This window comes from Dipodomys merriami, unplaced genomic scaffold (genome assembly GCF_024711535.1).
Source record: "Dipodomys merriami isolate MVZ:Mamm:240054 unplaced genomic scaffold, mDipMer1.0.p SCAF_16, whole genome shotgun sequence".
Classification (NCBI taxonomy): Eukaryota; Metazoa; Chordata; class Mammalia; order Rodentia; family Heteromyidae; genus Dipodomys; species Dipodomys merriami.
Window position 1 is genome coordinate 10754694 of NW_027202937.1, and position 26998 is coordinate 10781691.

Below are 26998 nucleotides of genomic sequence, written 5' to 3' on the forward strand. Positions count from 1 at the left end.
ATCTAATCATTTTCACTTCTTCTTAAACTGTGGATCTCTGTATGATGATCACTTTTTCTGCAGTTCAATTCAGAAGAAAGAGTATAGTTTTGTGTGTGTGTAAGAACCCTGTCCTTTATTTTAAAGTGAATGATCAACATGATACATATAACACATTTGTTATTCTAAATTTTGATTTCTACTTTGGATAGTTAATGGTCATTAGTAGTATATCTTCTATTAAATTAAAAAAAGTAAAAAATATGGAGAGCTATTTTAAGGGTTAAGTTTGTGCTTCTGTTTTTATCTGGTGTCTTTTCTGTTCAGTGTAATGGTGGCACTCAGGTAGACACGGTGGAATCAAGCACATACCAGCTAATTCCTTAGGATAGAGCAGGCAAAATGGGATAAGGAAGGGATATATCTATCCTCAATGGAATGAGAGAATGAAAACTGAAAGCAGGATAAAGGGATTGAAACCTTGTTTCAATAAATGTAAGAGGGAGATGTATCTCAGGCTGATTCTGAGTACCCTATATGGTCGCTGAGTCCCTGTACAGTTTGTATGGAGGGTGGTCTTTCCTTGTTGCTAAGGTAAGTGCACAGATTCTCTTCAGACCTTCATGCCATGTGGATGGCCTCCCATCATCCCGGTGTCTATCGACATGCATTCAGGGGCCACTGACAGCAGTGAAAGCAGCAGATAAACCTGGAAGCCTCTTAGTCTATTAAATGGAGCCTCTGGACTTCCTTTAGTTTATCAGCCATATCCCTAAATATTAAGAAGAGGAAAGTGAGTGAATGCCCTCATAATCTCCAGTGTACATATGTGAAAATAGGCTCAGGTAAATTGAGGGGGTAGATAGGATTAGGAGAAATGGGGTAAAACAATGAAAAGGGGACATTGGTCAAGATGCATTGTACAAACAACTGACATGTTGCATTGAATCTCCCATAAAAAAATAAGAAATAACTCTTTTTTATTTTTTGGGGTCTGGTCATGGGGCCTGAACTCTGGGCCTGGGCGCTGTCCCTCAGCTCTTCAGCTCAAGGCTAGCGCTCTACCACTTGAGCCACAGTGCCACTTCCGGCTTTTTCTTTTTGCTTATGTGGTGCTGAGGAATCAAACCCAGGGCCTCTGGTATGCAAGGCATGCGCTCTACCACTGAGCCACCCTCCCAGCCCCAAGAAATAACTCTTATACAACTATTTTAAGATAATAATTCATAAAGTAAAGAAAAATAAGCATGAATAAAATGCATTAATAATAATCAACTATATAAATAAAAAAAATCTACTGTGAGATGTTACCTGATAATTCCCTTCTACAAAACCCAGTCAAGGTAAGATTAAACTTGTCCTGATTTGGAGTCATTTTCTCTCTATTTCTTTCATTCCTTAACACCTCCATACATGGAGTTCTCCAAATGGTTCTTTCCTCAAGTTACATGCGAAGGGAACATATGAATGCCTCACACTGGTTAGCACAGAGATGAATCACCATACTGGTTCAAGTCAAGAGTTCTACTTGTAACTAGATCAGACTTCAGAGATAAAAAATTGAAACAATCCTTTTTAATAATGGAAGTTCTGAGTTTCAGAAGACCTTCATAGAGAAACTCTGCGCAGCAGCTGATGATGGCATCCACTGCTGACATGCAGATTTGTTTTTTCCACATTGAGATCACTCAATCCAGCATGAAACCAATGAATACCTTGATTCTGATCATTTCTGGTGTGGATGGAGAAGGTTCATAGCACTCCCTGGATGAAAATAATCTGCTCATCGTCTCCCATTTTCCAGCGGGATGTGCCTGTGTTTTGCCTCCCTGGTGGAGCACGCATGTTAGCTGGAACAGCACTGATGGTGTGGAGTCCTCCCCTGGTGTGGCCAGGACGCTCAACCTCACGGCACACATGAGGCCCAACCAGGTGGCATTGTGGGAGGAAGGGTGGTAACCGGCCACTGTTTCCAGGCAGCATCCTTTAAAATGTGGCATGCTTTTTGTCAGGTGGCTACCTATGGTTATCCTCTGTCTCCCAAATAATGTCCATACAGCAACTTCCCAAACCAAAGAGAACCTCCACGTTTTCCCTTTCTGTGAGCTCTGCATATGATGCCTCCAAGGAGACTATTTGTTTCTACGTCTCCTCCGGTGACAGCTGCCCAATGTTGCATGACATTCCTTTCCCTGAAGGCCTGACAGGACTTAGAAGCAATGATGATCAAATATTTCCCCACATTGCCCTACCCTGGTTCATGCCGTGCTTTCAATGGGAGTTAGAAAGGTCTGCCTCTCCTACAGATTCTGTGTTCCATGCTCCACAGAATCTGATGATGCTGTCTCTGTCACATGTGAGATCATGCCAAGAGAAGTCTTCCAGCATCTTCTCTTTCCTCCATAGTTCCAATGTGTATGAAGTCTGTGTCCCTGTGGGGCAGGAGCTCTGATGGAGGGCAGGGTTAGAGCTCCTGCTTGCTCCTCTGGAAAGCATCCTGCAGCTGAGGTAGAAACCCTTAATACTTGAATGGGCCTATGGAAAAGGAGAATCAGTGAGCTGTTCCTGGGTGCCTTGAAGTAGTTAAGACATATTAAGAAAACTTAGGACAGTATACTGCACATTTCAAATCCATTATGATATTTTTTTTTGGTAAGTCATGAGGCTTGAACACTGGACCTGGGCACTGTCCCTGAGTTCTTCAGCTCAAGGCAAGTGCTCTACCACTTGAGCCACAGGGTCACTTCTGGTTTTCTGAGTGGTGTATTGGAGATAAGGGTCTCACAGATTTTTCCTGCCCAGGCTGGCTTTGCACCACAATCCTCAGATCTCAGCTTCCTGAGTAGCTAGGTTTACAGGTGTGAGACACTTGTGCCTGGCTTCATTTTGATTCTTGTTATACTGTGATTTTTCTTCTGCATAATCTCTGTGGAAGCCACAAGAAAGAATTCAAGTTGTAGAGGATGTATTTCATGCAACTCCATTTTGGTAATCCAAAATAGTGACACATTAGCACTTTCTAATGATCCAATGTACATGTCTGAGAGAAGGTCCGGAGAGGCATGGAGGCTGTTAATGTTTCTTTAGGTCTTATTTAAAAAATATTTTAGATTGTCATTAGAAAGATGATGTACAGAAGGGTACAGTTACATCAGTTAGGCAAAGAGTGCATTTCTCTCTTTCTGTTTTACCGTCCCATCCCCACTCACAGATTGTAAAGTTCATTTTCAACATAGAGTCCAGTGGCTACCATTTCTGCAATTGTTTACCCTTTGTCCCTCCACCTCTGTGTCTCCATTTACAATACAAAAGCAGAGAAATGAACAAACATGATCAAAGAAAAAAAACCAAAAACAGCAAAAAGAATAAACCTCTTGTTTCCATCACCTGGAGTTCATTTCAATAAATATTATTTTGTATAAACCAGCTGTATATACGCATTGTGTATTCGTTTTCCTCTCTTAAGGGCAACCTCCTTTGGTCTCATTGTGAGACACATCGAATTTGTTATGTTCTGGTGTGTTTTAGAACTAGCTCTGCATATGAGAGAACACATGTGCTGTTTGTTTCTCTGAGCTTGCTTACCCCACCTCACATGTTCTAGTGCCATCCCTTTCCCTACAGACCACATACTACTATTCTTTCTAATGTGTATGTAAAATCCATTGTGTATAAGTACTGTTAGGAAACAGAATCCTGAGGATATGAGCATAAGGAAAGAGCAGAAAGTGAACTTTACAGACCAGATCAACTTTCATAGAGAGTTGTAGAGGGACAATACGGTGACCTGCGGAGAGGCAGGAGACAGGAGGCATAATGGGTAAGGGGTGGAGAGGTGTGGGGGGGGCAGGTCACAGGAAGCTGGAGGGTTCAAGGAGTTTCATGAGTATATAATGCAAGTCTGGCTTTGGGAATCTATTGTTTGAGCAAGTCTCCTACCCCATCTCTCAGGTGCCTACCACCTGAAAGGGTGGGGGAGTGGAATTTCATAGTTACATTAAGATTCTGAGCTGGAGACTGGGCTGGAGACTTGTGGGAAGGTCCCCTGGGGTGGGAGGTTGGGAGGTGAGTCAGTGGGCCAAGCCAGGGGAGCAATATTGATTCCTGAGAGCAATGCAGATTCCCATCAGGTACCACATTGTTTCCTTCCATTCCTCTATTGTAGGGCATCTGGGCTGTTTCTATAACTTGGCTCCAGTAGCCCTCAGCAGGGGAGGGGTAGGAACTGTGGCTCAATACCTGTTCTCCTTGAGCCCCTGGTACTGTAAGGCAAAGGTCGGCAAAGGGTGCTCCCAGCAGGTTGATGGACCTGTAGGCAGGTTAGCTTGATGCAATGAAGTCTCTCCACTTTGTGAAGTACCTTCTTCACTTGTCCAAAGTGACTGGTTTTGCTTTGCTGGTTGGGGTGTCTCCAGGGCTGTAGGGCTCACGATCCATTTGGACTCAGAGTCATGTTGTAAGGGTCTTAGGCATGTTGATCTTCCCTGTCCATAGCTAGGCTTGACACACCTCCCAGAAAGGAGCTGCTGCAGATTCTGCTAAGACACAAGCCCATCCTCTACCCCAAGTTATTCATGGGTCTGGCGACCTCCATTTACCTTCTTCAGGTGCTTTTCAGTACACTGCAGGATCTGTGCTGGAGGAACAAGAGCCATAATGTCGTTCCGCAGGGCTGACTCCTTGATTATTGCAAGTAAAATAGTCAAATGAGAAAGTTTTGTTTAAGAAGTTTAGGAGAGTCTGGTGCCTGTGGCTCACGCCTGCAATCCTAGCTACTCAGGAGGCTGAGATCTGAGTATCATGATTCAAAGCCAGTCTGGGCAGAAAAGTCTATGAGACTCTTATCTCCAATAGCCCACCAGAAACAGGAGGTGATGCTGTGGCTCAAATGGTAGGTCACTAGCCTTGAGGTGAAGAGCTGAGGGACAGTGCCCAGGCCCAGAGTTCAAGCCTCACAACTGACAAAAAGTGTGCCAGGCCGGGCGCTGGTGGCTCACGCCTGTAATCCTAGCTACTCAGGAGGCTGAGATCTGAGGATCGTGGTTCAAAGCCAGCCCGGGCAGGAGGGACCGTGAGACTCCTATCTCCAATAAACCACCAGAAAACCGGAAGTGGCGCTGTAGCTCAAGTGGTAGAGCGCTCGCCTTGAGCTGAAGAGCTGAGGGACAGCGCCCAGGCCCAGAGTTCAAGCCCCACGACCGACCAAAAAAAAAAAAAAAAAAAAAAAAGTGTGCCAGTAAGACCTGTTTACTTTAAATTGAAGCAACAAAGAGATCAATAAAAACTAGTTATTACCTAGAAGTTATTAGGAATAAAAGCTCTGCTTGACTAATTAATACTTGATTTATTTATCATTCTGTGGGCCTGGCTGTAACTGCTGCAAAGAGTAAAATCTGTCAGGACGAAAGACTTAAGAGTAGTCATGGTGGAAGTGTGAAAAAGCGACTGATTGAACAATGTAGTTATTTTTTATTGTATACAGTAGTGTGATGTCACTAAGCCTTTTTTTATTTTTTATTTTTTTATTTTATTTATTTATTTTTTGGGGGGTGTCCGGTCATGGGGCCTGAACTCTGGGCCTGGGCGCTGTCCCTCAGCTCTTCAGCTCAAGGCTAGCGCTCTACCACTTGAGCCACAGTGCCACTTCCGGCTTTTTTTTTTTCTGCTTATGTGGTGCTGAGGAATCCAACCCAGGGCCTCATGCATGTGAGGCAAGCACTCTACCACTGAGCCAACTTCCCAGCCCGCCTTTTTTATATTACAGTAAGGAATGCACAGACACAAGCCTGCTCAGTGTGGTATTATTAATTTAGAAATAACCTGTTTGGTGTCCATTTTAGTTTAGTATCCAACGTGGCTTGTGAACTGGATAAGAATATATTAGACAGCAATAATTCTTAGCATTTTAATTTTATTTAATCAGTGAAAATGTGACCATAAACAGAACCTTGACATAAACAGATAGTTCAACGAACTTTAGGCTAGTTTCTATTTAGTTTTATATTCATGGATTGATTTTGTCCTTTGGAAAATTCCTCAGATCAGTTTTCAAGTCACAGCCAACTTAATGACATACCAATTGTACTCATGTTTTATAAGCTTTATCTTATAAAACTCAATACATACTCACACCATCTGCTACTTTAGTGATTAGTCTGGATTTGTCTTAATATCTCCTTTTTCCAATTTGGAACAAACATTTAAGACAATTCTCACTCTTCAAATCCTCTCTTTTCTATATGAAACCACTTTTTGTTTCCTAATTCCCTTTCAAATTCTTTTTTTTTTTTTTTGGCGGTGGGGTGGGGGGTGTCCAGTCCTGGGCCTGAACTCTGGGCCTGGGCGCTGTCCCTGAGCTCTTCACCTCAAGGCTAGCGCTCTACCACTTGAGCCACAGCACCACTTCCGGCTTTTTTTTTTCTGCTTATGTGGTGCTGAAGAATTGCAATCAGGGCCTCATGCATCCAAGGCAAGCTCTCTAACAGTGAGCCACCTTCCCAGCCCTCCAATTCTTTAGTAATGCTTAACTTCTCATTTTCTGTATGCTTCCCTTTTTCTTCCTGATTTTCTTCCTGTAAGTTGATTTGGAAATAACTTTTACAAAATCTGTGAACTCCATTAGCATAGTTTACAAAGACATTTTTTATTTATGAAAAAAATAAGTTTAAAACTCTTCTTTATTTATTGAAGGTATTCATATTTGTAATAATCATTTGAGGCTTTCCTTAAGACCAAAATCTTAAGACCTCCTTGCAGTCTGAGTTTAAAGCTGCCTTCTTTTGCTTTTGTTTTGTTCAGCGAAATAACTCCTGATTCCAGTGATGAAGGTTTTGTGTATTAAGATACACAATTCTTTTGAACACATGCACACTTATGGACAAAAAGTTTTAAAATGCACACAGGACTGTGTTTAAATATGATGGCAGGGGAGGCTGGGAATATGGATTAATGGTAGAGAGTGTGCTTAGCATGCATCAAGCCCTGCCTTTCATTTCTCACTACCACTTAAGCAGAATGGCTCAAGTGGTAGAGTGCTAGCCTTGAACAAAAGAAGCTCAGGGACAGTACCCAGGCACCGAGCGCAAGCCCCAGGTAAACAACAAAAGAAAAGAAAAGAAAAGAATGCTGATTGTAAGTTTTGGGGGATTCTAATGGCCAATGACATATTTTTGCCCAATGTATGATAGAATCATGTGGCCAGTGGTAGAAAAACCAATGACGAAAAAACAGAAACCTTTTGTCAACAACAAAAAGAATCTCCACTCATAAGCACACCTAGGTAGCCAAGAATACAATACGTCCAGAACAAGTTTCTTGGCAAGGCTTCATTTCAGTCCACAGCTTGACACTGAATACTCCCTGGATGCCTTTAGTCTTAGTGGTGTATAAAGAGAATGGAATGGGAGGATGGGGTGGAGGAGGGTGTCCAGACTGAATTCCTGAAGGAGGCACCATTCCCAGATTCCTTTATGAATTTTCTAGAGGGTCATTTAGACTAACAAAGAGCTTAGAATTTGTGAGGTGTTAATTTAATAGTCTTTAATAAAATCCCTCTTTAAAAACATTATCCCATTTTAAGGGGTGATCTATTTTTATACCACAGTGTTTTAGCCTTTTACATGTCAATTTACATTGAGGCCAAATTATATTACAGAGAAATTAACCCTTTTAAAATATTCTCCTCTTTAATATATTTTTTTTATTTTCCCTTCATAATTGTTTTTTTTTTCTGTCCTTCAATTCAAGGAATGAGTTTGTTTTATGAGGCACTGAAGGCGTTGGTTTTTCCTTATGATTTCTGAATCATGTTAAGGCATGATTGACTAGACCCCAAAAAGAAAACACAGAAACAGGGAACATTGCTCCTGAGTGCTGTGTTTCTGTTTAACTCTTCAAAGGCCCATCCTGGCACTCAGGATCTATAATGCTTGTATTTAGACAAGGGATTATAGTTAAGCACAGCCTCTAACGATGTCTCTAATCAAGCTTCAGAAATCCCTGAACTGTGTCTGCATCTACTTACCAAGGCGGATAGAACATTAAGGTTCATGAGAGTCGTTCTGCCCACTTGTTACCCACGTGCTCTCACCTCTTCCTTGCCCACTCATGGTTGTGACTCTTTCCAGAGCAAGGTATCCTCTGCTGGCTGTAGTTTCTGCACGTTGCAGTTTTATGATTCTTCACTGGTAGTCTTTCTGCTGGAAGCAGGCCTTCCCTGCTGGTGATGTCTGTTCGGGGGTGAATCTGTGGCATCCAGTGCAGCCAGGTAATCAGGTTCCTAGAAGTGCGACTGCCCAGTATGAGAAAGAAAGAAAGACTGAAAGAGAATGGGTGGAATCAAAGCAGGGAAGCCAGGAGGCACTCTCTCAGAGGACAAAAGCCCCTCACTCATCTCCTAAGAGGATTTTACTATCCAGCATGAACTAGAAGGAAAGGCAGTCAACTTGATATATAACTAGTGATGATGAGTAAGTGCCTTCTCTAACAGAAAGAAGTGGGACCATTCTGGTAGAAAAGTAGGTGTGAGATAAACAAGCTTTTAAGCTAACATCCTTGAGTAAACCCGCTGTCTTCTTTGCCTGGTTTGGGAACAGGGATAGGGCTCAGACCCAGTGATCTCCAGTGCGTGGTCACTTTGCCTCTGCCCAAATGACCCTTGCCACTTAGGCATCCCTGGCATGGTGACTTCTCAGTAGCCACGGGTGCCTTCAGCCTTGCTTAGGGAGATGAGCGGTCCCCAACACACACAGCATCACTTTTTGATTTTTTGGCCTAGAATAATATGGCTATTTGGGGAGTCTGGTTGTTCCATATGAATTTTTGGATTGTTTTCTCTATCTCGACAGAGAAATTCCCTGGGATTGTGTGGGGATTGCATCCTATTTGTAGATCTTGTTGGAGAATGACTATGCTGCCAATATTAATTCTAGCTATCCACGAAGATGCAAGGTGTCTTCATTTTCTGATGATATCTTTGATATGTTCATATTTTTAAATCATTTTCTCTATAAAGGTCTTTGCTTCTTTGGATGGTTTATTCGTAGATATTTTATTCTGAGGCTATTTCAAATGGAGTTGTTTGACTGATTTCCCTCTCTGCTTGTGTGTTGTTACTGTACAGAAAGGCTACTGATTTTGTGGGCTAATTTTGTACTCTGCTGCTTTGCCAAAGGTGTCCATAAGCTCTTGGAGCTTGAGGATGGAGTGATTGTACAAACATCTGTCTTTAAGTGAGAGGTGACTGAATGAGCTCCCTACAAGGCTCGACCTTGTGAACATATCACTCACTGACTAGCACCCAACCAGACCAGGACAGTGACCCAAATAAAACTATTCACATATGTGTGGGTTAAAGAGTTAAAATATTCAATACAAAACTTATTGAAAGAAAGAAATGGCCACATTTCAGAAGAGTACCTTGATATTGACCCTTTACCCAGCAACGGGTGATGCTTTTCATCTCTAGTGCTGATTGGTTTGTCCACATTGAGCTTGGCCAATCCAGCATCAAAGCAATGAGTACCTTGGTGATTACTTGGGATCTGGGTAGAGAGGGTTCATGCTGATCTCCAGCATGCTGTGCCCATGGCTCCCTGGAGGCTTCCACATGGCAGTTCTGTTGGTGCTGCTGATGGTGCTGAGCCCTCCTGTGGCTTTGACCAGGGACCTTCAACGTAAGTGCACACCTTGGGTGCTGAGCTACTATGGGTGGGGGAAAGAGGGGGGTAGCTTCCTCATTATGTCCAGGACAAATCCCTTAGTAGTTGAGATTTCTTCAATAATTTCTGATCCAACTTGTATGAAATCCAAACTACTTCCACCAAACAGGAGTGTAAAAGATTGTCTCCTGGGGCTGGAAGAAGATCAAAGGGAAGTCACCCATGGGAATTGAAGGCAACTTTCTGAGGGGGAGAAAGGAATAGGAGGAGAAGGAGGACAAGGGAGGAGGATGAGACAGAAGAGGAGGAGGAGAAGGGGGGAAACAAAGGGGGAAGAGGACGAGGAGGGGGAGGAGGAGCAGGAGGAGAATGAGGAGGAGGAGTGGTAGAAGAGGTGGAGGTGGAGGGAGCGTGGAGAGAGAATGGCCAGTGGTGGTGAGACCCAGGAGGAGCCACAGGGGGAATGGGACAGGGAAGTGAGCCCTGGGTCCCCTACCCTTCACCTTCATTGTAGGAAGAATGTTGAGGAAGAAACTGGATTGCAAGGATTGAAGAGAGCAGAACCGAGGAAGTGAGGGTTGGAGAAGACATGACTAAGTAGTGCCTGTAGAAAAGGCTGTGCTGTGGAACGGGAGTCAGAAAGTGTGAGAGAATATGAGTGCAGAAATTGTTGGTTTAGTTTACACAGAAGCACTGGCCACACCTTTACCTGTCTGCTCTGGAAAAACAAAAGGTCCTTTGCCCCATAGCTCTTATTTATTAGTGGCTTAGAATATATTTACCATATTTTGAAGAATGGAGAGATGAACAGTTGTGCTGTTTTGGTATGGAGCATTGAAATGTTTTCGCAGGCCTATCTATTTCAGCCTGTCAGTTAAGTAGAAATATCATGCCTGAGACATTTATACATCTATGTACCAATGCAAACTAAAACTTAAAGGGTTTAAGTAATTCAGCAGAGTCACACTGTTGGGCTTGACCCAGATTTCAGGCCCATGAGAGTAGAGGGGAGACCCCTCCCTTCTGTACTGGACACTTAGGGGCGAGCTTCCGTGTGCTGTACAGTCCAGTACACCAGTGCTTCTGTACCCAGTTGCTGAAAATGGAAATTAGTAATAAAATTGTCCTATGATGAAAAATTATTTATTCCAGGAAATTCAGAATGAATTATTCTTGTGAGTGTGTGTTCATAATGGTGACAAAGATTGGAATGTTACCTGGAGCTGGAGCTGGAGTCTGGAGGACATTTTGGCTTTGAACCATGATCCTCTAGATCTTAACCTTGCTGAATAGCTAAGGTTAGAAATGTGAACCAGCAAGACGATTCCCTTCTCATGTTTCCCATTTTGTGGGGTCCTGTCTACAAGTGTGAGAGGCCCATACCCAGCTTGGAGTGGTTCTAAGATGAATATTGGGAACTGGATATTGGATACCAATCAGATTGCAAGTAGTTGGAGTGCTGAATGACATTGGCAGTGAGAAGAAGGAATATGTTGTGAAGATGACTTAATGCAGTTTAGTGATTACAAAGCCATCAATGAAATGATTGGAAATTTCATGTGTTCACCAACTGAAAACCTATCTATATATCCCAGTACATTCCAGTGCATGTATATATGTACATATACAAACATATGTATATGTATGTATAGTCATATAAATTCTATTATTACATGTTTCATAAATCTGTATCTATATCTTCAAGAGAAATGAGAATCCAAGTCCTGAAAACCAGTTAAGAACACACTCAATAAAACTGGCAGAGATTCTACACAGAGTATATGTGTTTATTGTTTGGGGACATGTTTGGGGTGATGTGTGATGAGGACACAACAGATCTAAACATTTCAAAAAGATGGAAGAAAATTTAAAAAATCGATTTTTCTATCTAGGATGACACTAAGTGAAATGAACTCCAAGACATGGACATACGAGGTTTTTCTTTGTTATTGTTTTTAATGTACTATGTAATTTTTTTCTTTTGTATGTTCTTTCCCCTATGGTATATCTCCTGTTGTCATCGTAGTTGATTGGGTACTCTGGTATTGTATATACATTTATTTGAGTTAGGGAAGGGAAGGAAAACCACAGAATGATGAGACAAAGGATAAGAGAATCAATGCAACATCAATATACCAAGATAATATATTGGAAAAGGAGTGGGAGGAAGTAAAGTAGGAGAAAAATGAGGGAAGGGGTAACAAGATTGACAAGAAATGTACTTATTACCTTACTTATTTAATTGTAACCCCTCTGTACATCCCCATGACAAAAAAAAAAGGTAGAGGAAGTTGGCTTTTAAAAGATGGCTTTTTTGATAAGGGTTACTATCAGTTTGAGCCAAAGCACCTTGGATTTAAAATGTCTCTATGTTTTTACTATATTAATTTAAAAGAATACACATACTGCTAATGAACATTAACTATCCAAAATTGTCCACAGCACCACTTCTAGATTTCTGGTGGTGATCCTCAGATCTCAGCTTCTTCAATAGCTAGGATTACAGGTGTGAGCCATTGGGGTCTGGCTTACTGTTGTTACTGATGGTAAGCTTTCTGTCACTATGACCAACTACCTCACACAAACAAATGACTAAGTGGAAAGGATTCTTTGCAGAGAGAGATTTCAGTCTGGGGTCTGTTAGCTCCATTGCTTTTGGGCCTGTGGTGGGGGGTGTGGTGGAGGAAACTGCTCACTACATGGCAGCTAGGAAAGAAAGAGAAAATGTCCTCTCCATCCTTCTATCTCATTTCCTGTTTATCAAAACCAATGCCCTCACCACACACTTCCTCTGGCTCACATCCTCCTACCCTTCCCTGTTAAACCTCAAATGTGAGTCCCCACAGTCCTTCCTTGCCTCCCAATTCCATGTTGGTTCTTCTTGCTATACTCTGACAATTGCATTTCCTGGATAATTTCTGGAGTGTTGGCTCTTGTGCCTCACTTTCACTCATTTAAGCTCAAGGGCAAATGTTGAATTTTCTCTGTTTGAATTCCCAAGGGCAGCCCAGGCCTGCCCCAGGATCCATGCTAAGGATATTTCCACGGAATGTTCCAGATAGGGCTTGTGAAGAAAGGGATGAAGAACTGTGGGCAGGAGAGGTGGAAGGAGTGAATGGAGGCTCCCAGCAGGAGTAGGTCAGGGGCTGTGAGGGCCAAGTCCTTACCCAGCTCCTGCTTGATGGTCCCCAGCACAGCACCCAAGTGGAGGGGTGTGTGTGGTGCAATGTGGTGCAATGTCACAGGGGTCCCTTGCCCTCTGGGCTTGTTCTGCCGCTGGGTTAGGAAAGGTGAATGGGTGGGGTGCTGATGTTTGGGGAAGTAATTACATCATGGATCTTGCTTTCCATATCTTCTGGTTCTGTAATGACCTCAGAGTGAGAAAATCCATGGAGGCACGGTTAAAGGTGACAAAAGAGTTTTATTTCCAATGGAAAGGGGTCCTGTGACTACCCTGTCCTGGCCTAGCTACCCAGAACCAAGAGCAGCCTCAACCTCCAAACCTCCAAAGGGCAGCCTCAACCTTTATTAGTGGTTCTGCAAATCTCCAATTAGTTGGTCTGCCGATCTCCAAACCTCCAGACCTCCAGACCTCCGAAGGGGCGGGCTTTTCCTTTTCCCTCATTCCTCCTTCTCTGCAGGCCTCTTGCCTCCCCACAGGCCTCTCTGCAGGCCTCTCCAGAGGCCTCTGGACTTTCCACAGGCCCTGCCCACTCTGCTCAGGGAGGTGCCTCTTGCTGTCTCTCTCTCTACCCCATAAACCGGAATGCACAGCCTATACATAGGCTGACCCTTCCCCACTCCACTGGCTCCAACGGCCCACTGACACCCTGCCCAAAGCTGCCCACTGCCCAACTGCTCCTTGTCCCCTCCAGCAGCCTGGCCCTGAGGCAATGACATCAGCACAGTGCTGGCCAAACTGCCGGCTGGTCCTCACAATCCCCACTGGTTTTCATGTCCAATCAAATCACTGATTTTTTACATCCTTCTTTTGGGGCAAACCCTATACTCCCTTTTCCCCTCAACTAACAGGCTTCAACAGATAATAACAAGCCACCTGTACAAAGGAATGGGCAGAAAAGGTCTCCCCATGGAAAGTCTTAGTAATGCATTAAGAACAAGGAAGTGCAACTATAGCAAAGCATCATATCCCTGTTAGAAACGTTAACACTTAGTAAGCCTTATGTTTAGGGGATCCTCTGAGTATCTGAACAGACCATCTTGCATCCATCTCTGGATATTGTTCCACTGCCTGTTTCACTTGAGAGTGATGGCTCCAATGCTGTTTTCCTGCCACTTTAATAGCGACAGTTATTAGCACTACTGAGTAAGGTCCTTGCCACCTGGGCTCCAGTTCAGGAGCATGATGCCTTTTCCCCCACACCAGCTGCGCAGGTGAGAAAGAGTGGGGGGAGTTTTTCTAGGAGGTTGGTGGGCCTCAGCTACCAAAGGACAGGCACACAAAAGAACATGTTGCAGAGACTGTGCAAGATTGTGGTTCGACATTTCTGTGAATATAGCTTCCCCAGTTTAGGAACCAAAGGGGACAGTCTTTCATAAATTACATTATAGGAGGTAGGTAAGAGGTGAATCTTGCTTGGAGGAGAGCAAAGGGGAGGAGGTTTACCCAGTCATGGCCATTCTTTGTAATTACTTTAGTTGAAGTTTCCTTGAAAGTCCAATTAATTCTTTCCACCTGTCCTGAAAGCTGAGGTCTATAAATACAATGTAACTTCCAACTTATTCCTAGGGCTTTAGCTAATAATTGAGTGACTTGGGCCATGAAGGCAGGCCCATTGTTGAACTCCATTGCTAAGGGTAAGCTGAATCAAGGAATTATTTCATGGAGTCATTTTTATCTGTTATCTGAGCAGTTTTGGTTTTTTCGGGAATGCCTCAGATCAGCCTGGAAAAGTGTCTACTAGTACTAACAGTTACCAATACCCATACTTTCCAGGCTTTACCTCCATGAAGTCCACTTCCCAAAAGTCACCCTGAGGTTCCTCTCTTATGCACCCTCTCTACATGTTCTGACTCTCCAGCATTTACCTCTCGGCAACCTTCTATGTTCAGTATATATGCTTAGCAGGCTGAGGTCCCCCTGGTTTTCAAGACATTTTTAGTACCTGGGGCAATTTACCAGATATAAGCAGACATAGAAGGCTTGAGCCTGTAAGCACTTTTCACAAGTGCAGTCTCCACATTTGCATACTTCACCACTATTTACACTCCTCTTCCTTTCATCTTAATGACTAGAAGCTGTAGAGGCCCCACTGGTTTTGGGGCAGCCTCCTATGCTACCTGATCAGCTCAGTTGTTTCCCTGAACCTCAGGAGTCTCTAATTTCTTTAAAACCTGTTTAGTACTCTGAACCTCAGTCTGGAGCTTGTGGAGTTCTTCTGTCTTATTTTGGCTTTCTTCTTCCTCCTTTTCTCTCCAGCTTGCTTTCATGATCCAACCTCCTTCTCAAAGGCCTCCTTAACCTGCAAGTGTTCTGCCAGGGCCACAGGAGAGTTGCTTTGATTGTCCACCTGCTGCTGCAGCCTGCTCCCAGCCTGCTGCTCCCTCTCACAGCTCCTTTGCTTGCTCTTCAGCTCCTCCTTTAAGTTCTCCACAGTGCTATTGAGAGACTTTTTCAGCACCTCCACCTGCTCCATTGGGACATGCTGCTTCTGTATTAGACTTTGTGTGGTGAGGATATTGGCAGTGTGTTTGGCCTTTTCCTCTAATAGCTTCTCTTCCTCATTCTTCCCTTCAGTGTGTTTGTTGACAGATCTTTCAACTGTTTGTTTCCTCTTCTGTTTTTCTGCCTACTGCTCTTTCCATTTCTTGGGCATTCCCTATCAGAGGATTCGTGTCCTTTAATTCTTTCTGGTGAGTGACAATATTCTTCTTGAGCCTGTTGTTTTCCTGCTACTTTTCTTGGCCTCTTCTATACAAATGTGGAGATTGCATTTGCAAAAAGTGGTTCCAGGCTCAAGCCTTCCATGTCTGCTTATATCTGGTTATTTGTCACCTGGAAAATTGCCCCAGGCCACTGCCTAAAACTCTCTTGAAAACCAGTATGGCCTCAGCCTACCAAGCCTATGTAATGCATGTAGAACGTTGCCAACAGGTAAATGCTGGAAAGATGGGACATGTGGAGAGGGTGTGTTAGAGAGGAACCTCACCTGATGAATTCTGGGAAGTGGACTTCATGGAGGGAAAGCCTGCTCACTTTTCATGGCCTCTGCTTTTCTGACATGGCACTTCTGTGTCTGCTCCACTATCTGCTCTTTTAGTTCTCTCTCTGTTGCGTTGAATTTCTGCCTACACTCTTCAAAAGCTGATAATGGGCGTGCACTCCAGCATAATACATTCTTCTATCATGTCCAGCTCCTTCTTCCAGGTCATGATCTCCACATGCAGCATCAGGATCTCCTCCTGCCTCGCTTGTAATCAGCCAGGACGGCAGCGTTGGTGTCCTGTGGCTCTTTCAGCTTCTGACCCGTGCTCCCCTGCTTGGGCTCATGCTCACCCAAGCTGATGTACTCGGCTTTCATTTCATTCTCAGAGTTTTCCAGTTTCCTTTTGAGGACTTCACTCTCATCTTTGGCTTTTACAAGTTCCTGAATTATGTCTTCAAATCTTTTCTTCATGTTCAATAATTTTCTTTTGGTTCTCTCCAGCAGACTGTTGAATGTGCTTTTAGCCCCTTTGTGGTTTTGACTGGCATGTACTGGAGGTTCAGGGTCTTCTTTAAGCCAGTGTTTTCAGACAGGAGTGTGTGAGTTTTTTCATTAAGTTCAGAGAGCTGATTTCTTTTTTGGTTGTGGGGCTTGAACTCTGGGCCTGGCACTGTTCCTGAGCTCCTCAGTTCAAGGCAAGTGCTCTACCACTTGAGTCACGACACCACTTTTGGCTTTGAACTGGGGTCCTCAGATCTCAGCCTCCTGAGTAACTACGGTTACAGGTGTGAGCTACTAGTGCCCCTGGCCAGTGATTTTTAAGTTCATCAAGGTTAGATTTCAGAACCTCAAGCTCCTTTCCATGTTTCCCAGGAGACATGGACACCATTTTCAGGCAGATAACTCCCTTACTTAACCTGTCATTTTCCATCTTTGCACAATCCCTTTCCAGTGTCTGTTTTCCTTGCAATAAACACCCTGTCCTGGTGTTGCTACTCTATCTTTTTAATCAACCCCCTGCTGGGCAACCACAAGCACCTCAGATAACACCATTCCCTCAAATCCTTCCAACCTTTCAAATTTTTTCCTATATCTGGGGCCAACTGGGTAACCAAGGTCATATTTAGAGCTGTATAATTCTCTGGGACTTCAGGACCTGTAGGCATACAAGTCCTATAGGCTGCCAAGAGACATTTAGAACATCAGTGAGGGAATCTCTGGGAGCTGTATTGTCTCACTCACCTTAGATAAATTAGTTGGCTTCCTAGCTGTGGCCCATATCCCTGCCAACAGAGTCTAGCAATGATTGGTAAGCGCCTCCTTATCTCGATCAATGTTGGATTCCCAGCTTGAGTGAGTCTGGGGAAAGACTCGCTCCAAAAGCACTGGGTCATCAGTGGAACCATGTGGTCCAAGGGCTGCCTTCAAGGCACTGTGCCAGATTTGCCCCCTTCCCTCCAAAGTGAACAGCACCTGTAAAAGCTGCTGGCAATCATTGCAGGTGGGCTGGTGTGTGACAAACACTGTTTTGTTGTTCCCAGTTATACAGGTCACTAGTTGTAAAGGGAACATACCCTAGAAACAGGGCCTGCCCACAGTCTCCCCCATGCTCCTGGCTCAGGGGTGGTAAGGGGACTGCATCACCTTTACTACCTCAGGCCTGAAAGAGGAACCACTTCTGGCATGGGGGGGGTGGGGACTTCACATCAGAGGTGCTAATGGCACAGAGCAGGCAGGAGAGTGCACCAGTGGGTCTTCCTCTGGGGCCTGTAACACTGGGCAGAAGATTTTTCAGTTACAGTTTCACTTACAAGAACCTTAGGATATTGTTTTCCCAACCTGGAAAAAAGGAGTGAGTATGGGTATATACAGGATGCACACAGAACTACTAAAAAACAAACACCCACAAGTAGCCTCACACACTTAATCCACATGTCCCACATGCCCCAGATGACCTCCCAAGGAGGTCCCAGATGACCTCTAGGAAGCCTCAGAAGATCTCTTGAGGAAGTCCCAGGAGGTGGGGGGCAACACCTCATTCCCGCCTTGGACTTGGGAAGTAGTGCTGTGTCCAGCCTTCCAATGAGTCTGTCCAGACGCAGGCCTGCCCAGACTTCCCCCTGCAGAGTTTCCTAATGACTCCTGTCTGTGTTGGTCCTTGGGAAACAGATGCTGGAGGGAGGCTCTCTGCCCTGAGGGCTGAGGTGCTCACCTATGAGGGGTTTCCTGGGGGCCATGGCCCCATGCCATGCAGATGGATTATCTTGCTGGGCCTCCAACTGTACTGACCTTGGAGTGAGACAATCCTCAGAGGCAGGGTTATAGGTAACAAAAGAATTTTATTTACACTAGAAAGGGGTCTGTGACTACTTTGTCATGGGCTAGCTACCCAGAGCCAAGAGCAGCCTTCACCTCCAAACCTCCAACGAACAGCCTCGACCTTTATTATTGGTCTGCAAACCTCCAAACCTCCATTGGGACAGGTCTTTCCTTTTCCTTCCTTCCTCCCTCTCTGCAGGCCTCTCCACTCTCCCCAGGCCTCTCTGCAAACAGCAGGCCTCTCCAGAGGCCTCAGCACTTTCCACAGGGTGTTCCCACTCTGTTCCCAAAGGTGCCTCTTGCTGTCTCTCTGTCCATAGTTTCTCTCCTGTTTCTCTTCCATCCCTCCACTCCCCCATCCCCCCCTCAAGAGGGAGACATTGGGCCTTGCTAGAATGACAGAATAAGAACCCTGGGAGGGAGAGCTCGCGCTTCTGATCCTCTGCCTTCGGGGAAGGGAGGTTGTAGATTGTGAATAAAAGGTAGAGGGGGGAGGACTGTTCCACGTTTTGTGGGGAATGGGTGGAAATTTCCCGGGTCTGCCGCCTGCTCTGTTCTTGGTGGACTTGGTGATGTCAGGTGCCAGTGTGTGGGACCTGCCCCGCCCCTTCTCCCGCCCCGCACGCCTCCCCCCCACACTCCCCCCACACACGGGTGACTCTGGTGCAATGGGGTGTCCTTGTCCTCGGGGTCACTGTGGCCTCCGTCTTGTGTCCAGTCGTCTCGGGGTCCTGGAGGGAGCTGATCCTTCAGAGTCCTGGGGTCAGAGGTCATCGCGGCCCTGGCAGTAACCGCTCCTGTCCCCGCAGCGCGGTTCCTGGAACTAGCTAAGTCCGAGTGTCACTTCCTCAACGGGACGCAGCGGGTGCGCTACTTGCGGAGATACTTCTATAACCGGGAGGAGCTCGTGCGCTTCGACAGCGAGGTCGGGGAGTTCCAAGCCCTGAATGAGCTGGGGCGGCCCGAAACCGAGTACTGGAACAGCCGGCAGGACGAGCTGGAGCACAGGCGGCGGATGGCGGACACCTACTGCAGACACAACTACGAGATCGGGTATGGCTTCACCGTGCAGCGCCGAGGTGAGCGGGGCCGGCGCCGGGGAGGGCGGGGGCGCGGGGCGCGTGCGTGCGGGGAGGGCGGGGCGCGGGGCGCGTGCGTGCGGGTGCGCGTGCGCCTGCGCGTGTGTGCGCACGTGCCTGTGCGCCGCCCGCGTCTGCTGCCAGCCTGAGAACACGCTCAGATCTGAACCCAAACACAGAGCAGAAGATGATGGACATGAGCAACTTCCAGACGCCCGCCCCGCCCCGCTGCCCTCCCCCTCCCTCCTTCTCACTCTTCCTCCACCTCCCCCTCAGCTACCCTCCCTCCAGTCCCTCCCTCCCCTCCCTCCCCAGTCTGCTCCCACCACCCCCTCTTCCCTGCCTCCCCCCTCCCCTCACATCCCTCATCACTCCCCCTCCCCTCCCTCTTCTTCTTCCCCTCCTCCTCCTTCCCTCCCTCCCTCCCCTCCCCTTCCTGTCTGTTCCTGCCCTGCTCTCTGCTCCCCCCTCCTCCCTCACACCCTTCCCACTCCCCCTCCACCCTTCCCTCCCCTCCATCCAGGCCCTGTTCCCTGCTCTCCCCTCCCCCATTCCCCCTCCTCTATGTCATGGCCCTGCTTCTTGCTCCCCCTCCTCCCTTCACTCTCCACTCCCTTCCTGCCCTACTCCCCACTCTCCCCTCCCCCCTCCCCTCCTTTCCTCCCTCCCTGCCATGCTTCCAGCTCCTCACATCCCCCCTTTCCTCCCTCCCCCACATTCCCCCTCCCTCCCTGCTCCTCTTCCTCTCCCCTCCTGTTCCTCCCCTGTCCCCTGTCCCCCTCCTCCACCCTTCTCCCTTCCCTCCCCCCTCCCTGTTTTCCCTCCCCTCCCCTTTTTCCCTTCCCTTCCCCTCCCTCCATCCTTCCCCTCTCTCCTCCCCCTTTTTCTTTTTTCTTTTTCTTTACTTTTTTTTTTTTTTGGCACAATTCAGGGTGGAACTCAGGCCTCAGGCCTGCAAGTCAGGTGCTCCACCACTGGAACCAGGTCTCCACCACTTCTTCTCCTGATTATTTCAAGTGAGGATCCACTTTATGCCCAGGCTGGCCTGTGGGCCTTCTGTCATCATATGACAGGTGAGGGCTCCAACCCACCCCTGCCCAGGAAAATCCACAGGTCCTTGACATCCACTCATGAAAGGCACTTCAGGAGCCTTTCACAAAAACAGTCCCACAAGGGGAAAGTTTCAGCAAGGACTGTTATTAATATAAGATGGGCTAAGCAGCTGTCCACAATAGCCAAAATATGGAAACAACCCAGATGCCCCCCGACAGATGAATGCTTCCATAAATTGTGGTACCTATATACAATGGAATATTACACAGCCATTAAAAAGAACAAAACAATGGCCTTCACAGGCAAATGGATGGAACTAGAACAAATCATGATGAGTGAGCTAAGCCCAGCTCAGAGAGACAAAGGCACATGGTCTCCCTAATATGTGGACATTAAATTCAAAATGAGACACGATATGGCAAAATAAACACTACACAAGCATTGTTTTTAGACGACTCCATGTTGTTGGCCCCACATATGGAACACACATGTGCACATCTGAGGGAAGCCAGGAGGAGGCACAGACTCAGAGGGAAACAGGGGTAACATGAGCAGAGGCCGTCAGCTGCGCTGCACATGGATGAACGTGAACTAAGCAACTCAAGGGCAGCGAAGGGAGGGGGGAGTGAGAAAGAGGGAAGGGCTCATACTAAGCAAAAGGAAAGAAATGTACATGTCTCCTGATTTGGAAGAAATAGTTGTATCGTCAAAATGTGTAGAGTTCACCAGTGTTATGGACCATGGTAATGACAATTTGTCTTGTGAAGGTTAAAATGTGGCTTGGTGCCAATGATTCATGCTTATAATTCTAGCTACTCAGGAGGTTGAGATATGAGCATCATGATTCAAAGCCAGCCCGGGAAGGAGACTCTTATCTCCAATAAACCATGAGAAAACCAGAAGTGGCACTGTGGCTCAAGTGGTAGAGCACTAGCCTTGAGCTGAAGAGCTGGGGGATAGTGCCAGGCTCAGAGTTCAAGCCCCTCAACCGACAAAACAAAACAAAATAATGGTTAAAATGTGTTTGGTGCTTTACCTAAGTATCATTATTCCACATTATTATGAAATTTATATAATCTCAACAAAGAAATTTTTTTAAAAAGAAGGGCTAAGCAAACAGAAATGGAAAATGAGAGATCCACAATTCGTGGTTCCCACGTAGGAAAGGGTGGTCAAGAATCAAGATGGCAGTGGCCTTCATTCTTCCTGGTGGGTTGCACGAGGTTGTGGAGCTCCTCAACTCCTGAGCATTACACCATGGTTCAGTACGGCCAAGACGGGTGCTGCTTATGATCTAAAATATGGAGAAGGTTTGGAGCCTATTGAAACCTAGGGGAAATGGTTGAGCTTCAGGCAGGGCCTCTTTTCCCCAGATTTGCCTCCCACTGTCCACCTCTACCCACTGATGGAGCTGGCAGGGTTTTGCACCTTCGTAGGAAGGGCAGATTCTGATAGCATGTCTCAGGTCTCCACTCTTGAACTCAGCACCTAACAGAAGGTATAGTGGTGGGGAAGTTGAACTGCTTTTTCCTCCTCTGGTGTTACCGTCTGACTCTGCTCATGAGAGTTATTTGAAACAACATTATCGCCTGGCTCCTTGTGTCTCCATCTCACCTCACTTCTGCAGGAGTCTCCTCCTTTCATGGGGATGACAGGCTCACGCCATTGCACCCAGTCTCCTAGCTGGGATAATAGGCCAGTGGCACAGCACCCCACCACTGATTGAAAAAGGGGATTTCCTTTCAGCTGATTATTTTGAAATTTTCAGTGAATCCAAACCAGAAAAAGACATATTTAATCTCTGACTGCCTGACCACTGCAACAAATATGTTACCAGAAATTCAGGGCAGCTAAGGGGACCTCAGTACTTTTGATGGGCAAGAGAGCACAGGCAAGGTGTGCACATGGTGAAGGTGAGGGGAAGAATTTTTAGTAGAGAAATGAGAAGGAGAGAAAGAGAGCCTGTGTCATGGACATGCCACAGGAAGACAGAGCATAAGCCCATCCAACCACCTTCCTTCTCACACAGCCTGGCCTTGGCTTAAATCCAGAGAACTGGAGTCGTTGAGACAGACACATGGTTATGACTCTCCTTTCTGGTTCCTGTAAGGTCATGGAGCAAAAGATGAAGAGCGCATCTTTATTTCTTCATTCGTTGTTTTCTTATCCCTCATTCTTTTGTGCCTCCATTTCATTGTCAGGCAAGTTTTATCCATTTATCCTACCATCTGCAAGTCCTGTAGCCTGCTTTTCCATGGTGCTACCAGTTAGAACTTGTATCACCAGCCGGGACTGGAACCTGGGAATGTTGGACAAATACAGGAAGGCAGCAAACCAAGGAGGATTCTGCTGTATTCTGAGTTATTCTGCCTTTTCTTCCCCAGTTAAACCTATGGTGACCGTGTACCCCACAAAGACTGAACCCCTGCAGCACCACAACCTCCTGGTGTGCGCTGTGCATGGATTTTACCCAGGCAACATTGAAGTCAGATGGTTCCGCAATGGCCAAGAGGAGAAGGCTGGAGTGGTGTCCACAGGCCTGGTCTACAATGGAGACTGGACCTTCCAGATCATGGTGATGCTGGAGATGACCCCCCAACAGGGGGACGTCTACACCTGCCACGTGGAGCACCCCAGCCTGGACGGTCCTGTCACCGTGGAGTGGAGTGAGTGAGCATGTTGGTGACTGTATAAAGTCCTCAGGCCAGATGCAGACCTGGCTGCCTGCGGGGTGCAGGGCTCCTCTCCCTACACCACAGCTGCAGCATTCTCTCCCCACACTGGATTCTCACCCATTCCATGCTCTCCCCCTCAGCATAGGTCACTGGTCAGGAAAACACCCATGAGCCATGGGGACATGAGTGTGTCAATCAAGACACTGTTCTGAAAGCCCTGTGACACCACAGGTCCTAGTTACCTCCTCAGTCCTGGCCCAGCCTCAGCCTCAGGGCTGAGCTTATGTGTGGGTGCTACTGTCTGGGTTGTTCACTGTGATCTGAGAAGAGTAGCAATGCAGGGTCCTTCCTGACATGAGGTTCATCCAGTCTCAGCTCTGTCTGCCATTAGCTCTGTCATCCTTTACCAGCTCTGTAACATGACTGAGTTCCACAGTTTTCAGAGACCTGGTGGCACTTCAGCCCTGTGACAATTACATGAAGCCAGTGTATGAACCTTTCAGTCACTAAGGTTGATGAGCATGTGTGTGTGATCATGCCAGTACTAGGGCTTGAACTTAGGGCCTTGGTGCTTTCCCTTATCTACTTTTCTCAAGGCTAGCACTCCACTCCTTCAAACTCACTCTACCATCTGAACCACAGCTCCACTTCTGGCTTTTGGCTGCTCAATAGCAGATAAAGCTTCACAGACATTCTTCTGCCCAGGTTAACTTCTAACCACCATCCTCAGATCTCAGCCTCCTGAATGTCTAGGATTATGGGCATGAGCTACTGGCACCTGGCTCAGACTTTTAATTCTCCTGTTTTCAGGAATGGCTAAATCTCATTCATCTGGGGCAGGCTTCTATCTGCTCAAGAGTCTGACTCTCGGGGTCTCATGAGAGAATTTCTGATTTTGTACACATGTAACTAATCCTGGTGTCTCCTTTCAGAGCCGCAATCTGGATCTGCACAGGGCAAGCTGATGAGTGGAGTTGGGGGCTTTGTGCTGGGGCTGCTCTTCCTGGGTGCAGGGCTGTTCATCTACCACAGGAACTCAAAAGGTAAGGAACCTCTGTCAGAAAGGAGAGGTGAGCCACCAGTATGGGCTCAAGGATTTCCTGGGTGACAGACCTGCTGGGCTCTGCAAGCAGGAATGGAGGGAGCAGCAGTGCACAGGTTGGGTGGAATTTACACTAAACTTAGAGGGCATTCACATGGGTCACATCACATGGACCATGGGAATTCAGGGGGTAGAATCAGTTCCAAGAAGAAGGTGTTGGGAAGGTGTTACATGAGGTACAGGAATTGGGGCGAGAGTCATATTCCAAGAAGGAGGAGTAATGAGATTGTTGCAACTGGGGTAGGAGTTTGTATGTCAGAGGGGGAAAGCAATACAGCACTGGGGAAATACAAACTTAACAGATTTTTGTAAATAGGTAGGGATACAGGTGGGGACTTAATGGCAAGCTGACCCTGAGTCCTTAGACCTTCTAGTGGCTGAGAATCACAGTCGGCAGATTTTTTTTTTTTTAAGAAAAAAAGTGGTATCACTGAGATTAATTCTGAGGACAGCAAGGGACCTGTGGGAAGCTTACTGTTCTCACATGACCTGAAAATCTAAGGAAGTTCTGCAACTCTCACCAGAGAACGCATGAGGGTGTCCCTAAGCTTCATTGAAAGCATGCCATGGTGTCTCCTGAAAAGGAGAGAGACTCATGAGCTGACAGTGTTTATCCAGGATTTATTTTAGTAGAACAAGGTTAAATAGAGAGAGACAGAAAGCTAGGAAAACATTTCCAGCTCCTCATACGCAGGAAGTGGCACTTAAAGGTTCAAAATGGCAGCAGTTCCCTGCTGTCTTCCTTATTGGGAGCTGAGAGAATAGGTGTGGGCATGTCATCTGGCAGCCTCCACGCAAGCAGAGGTTCTCAGTGGCTCATATGTATGTTGCTTATTATTCTAACATAGAGAGATGCCCCTGGTCCTACCTGAAACAGGGGAACAATCCTAGGTGAGCTTTAGGACTTGCTCTGTTCCAGACAAGCCTCTCATCTTGTCTATGTGCATTTGCAGAGCTATTTCCTCTCTACTTTTTTACAAAACCATTTTACCAGAGAAGGCTTTGGCAGACCCTTTCAGGTCTCCTCGCTTTAACATTTGAGTGGATGGAATTTTCACTGCTTTTTGAGTTGCTTCCTGGTTAGAACTTCTGAGTCTGGCCCTCTTTCTATTTATTAAAAAGAAGAGACTTTCCCTGTCTCTTCTATGCCAGTCCTTCATCTCTCCTGCATCAGTGGTGTTAGAGAAGTCTCAGGGGGCAGATGTGAATCTTCGGTGCTGTGTTTGCAGGTGGAATGGCTTCTGTAGAGTTCAGTGTCTGTCCTTTTGTCTCCATTGTAGGGCACTCTGGACTTCAACCAGCAGGTAATGTTCTCTAATCCTACAACAAATGACACAAGGCAAAAGTACTGTCATAAATCTGGAATCAAAGTTTTCATGAAGCAGAAATGTGACCTAAGTCTTGTTCTCTTTAAGATTTGTTTCCTTTGTGTTCTTGTGCTTCTGACATTCCTCCTGAGGGTCTAGTGCATGTTAGACAAATGCTGTACCACTGAACTGCACCCCATCTCCACTCTGAGTTTAATAAAAACTGTGCTAGAGCCAGAGATGGCTGGCTGTAATCCCATGCCTGTAATCCCAGCTACTCAGCAGGCTGAGAAATGAGGATCCTGATTCAAACCTGGTCAGAGCAGGAAAGCCCATGTGATTCTTAAGTCCAATTAACTACCAAGAAGCCAGAAGTGGAGCTGTGGCACAAGTGTTATAGTTGCAGTGTTGAGCAGATAAAGCCAAAGGACAGTGTCCTGAGTTCATTTTCACCAGTGGTACAAGCAAACCAACAGTGAAAGACAAAACCCAACTATGCTGTAAAATACCATTGGCTGAGGGTGGGTAGAAAGTCTTCCCTCCTCCTTCCCACATGCTATAATGAGAAGCCCTTATCGTGGGAAAGCAGCCATTTTCTGAGTTAGGGTCTGCACACTTACTGTCCTCTGCCTCCTGCAGGACTCCTGAGCTGAAGTGAAGGTGGACAGCTGGGAAGGCAGGACCTCTGCCCCTCCCTCTCCTCATGACATCACTCCAGCTTGGCTCTAATTCTTCAGAGAGAAGTAACGCTTTCTCCGGACCTGGCTTCATCCCTGCTCAGTGTCCAGCAGATCCTGTCCTCCCTGATGGCTCCCCAGCCCCTGTCCCTGAGCTGGAAGCCCAGTGCAGACTGCAAGGTCTGCTCTGCACTCTCTCTTGGCCCTTTTGCATTCAAACCTTCTGCCACCCTTTCTACCCCCATTCAATCCAATCTGGCCTGTGTCACAATACCTCATTTTATGTTTCCCTCAAATAAACATAGAGCTAAAAAATTTTTCCCACAGGTATTTCCTACAGTTTCTTCTTTGTCCCAAAAGAAATAAAATACGGTATTATATGTATTTTCTGATATTATGAGAAGAAAGAAATTCAGACATATCAAAGTTATTCTGAACCAGAAACAGATTCTGATTTGATACGTTTTTAATTTCTACTTTATTACAATATCTATCCAATCATTTTTACTACTTCTTAAATCATGGATCTCTATATGATAATAACTTTTGTGCAGTTCAATTCAGAAGCAAAAAAAAGTATACTTTTTTTGTATGGCAGATCCCTGTCCTTTATTTTAACGTGAGTGATCTACATGATACATATAACACATTTGTTATTCTAAATTTTTTTTAAATTTTTTTTTGGTCTGGTCTTGGGGCTTGAACTCTGGGCCGGGGCGCTGTCCCTCAGTTCTTCAGCTCAAGGCTAGCGCTCTACCACTTGAGCCACAGTGCCACTTCCGGCTTTTTTTTTCTGTTTGCTTATGTGGTGCTGAGGAATCGAACCCATAGCCTCATGCATGCAAGGCAAGCCTTCTACCACTGAGCCACCTTCCCAGCCCCTTGTTATTCTAAATTTTGATTTCTACTTTGTATAGTTAATGGTCATTAGTGGTATATCTTCCATTAAATTAAAAAAGTAAATAATATGCGGAGTTATTT

General features: G+C 45.9%; 1 protein-coding gene across 1 annotated transcript; it reads left to right on the top strand.

Moving 5' to 3' along the window:
- Positions 1-9518: 9518 nt before the first annotated feature.
- On the top strand, positions 9519-26341 carry LOC138828200 (H-2 class II histocompatibility antigen, E-S beta chain-like). Its single transcript, XM_070024053.1, has 6 exons — positions 9519-9653; positions 18934-19203; positions 22641-22922; positions 23864-23974; positions 25314-25337; positions 25980-26341. Exons 1-6 carry the CDS (start codon positions 9539-9541, stop codon positions 25991-25993), a joined length of 816 nt encoding a protein of 271 aa, XP_069880154.1. The 5' UTR covers positions 9519-9538; the 3' UTR covers positions 25994-26341.
- Positions 26342-26998: the final 657 nt, after the last annotated feature.

Bases quoted from the DNA above. Each gene is read 5' to 3' on its own strand.
- LOC138828200 (XM_070024053.1), top strand. From the start codon at position 9,539: ATGCTGATCTCCAGCATGCTGTGCCCATGGCTCCCTGGAGGCTTCCAC. The intron at 9,654-18,933 runs GTAAGTGCACAC...CTGTCCCCGCAG, and splicing joins TTTGACCAGGGACCTTCAAC to CGCGGTTCCTGGAACTAGCT. The intron at 19,204-22,640 runs GTGAGCGGGGCC...TTTCTTCCCCAG, and splicing joins CTTCACCGTGCAGCGCCGAG to TTAAACCTATGGTGACCGTG.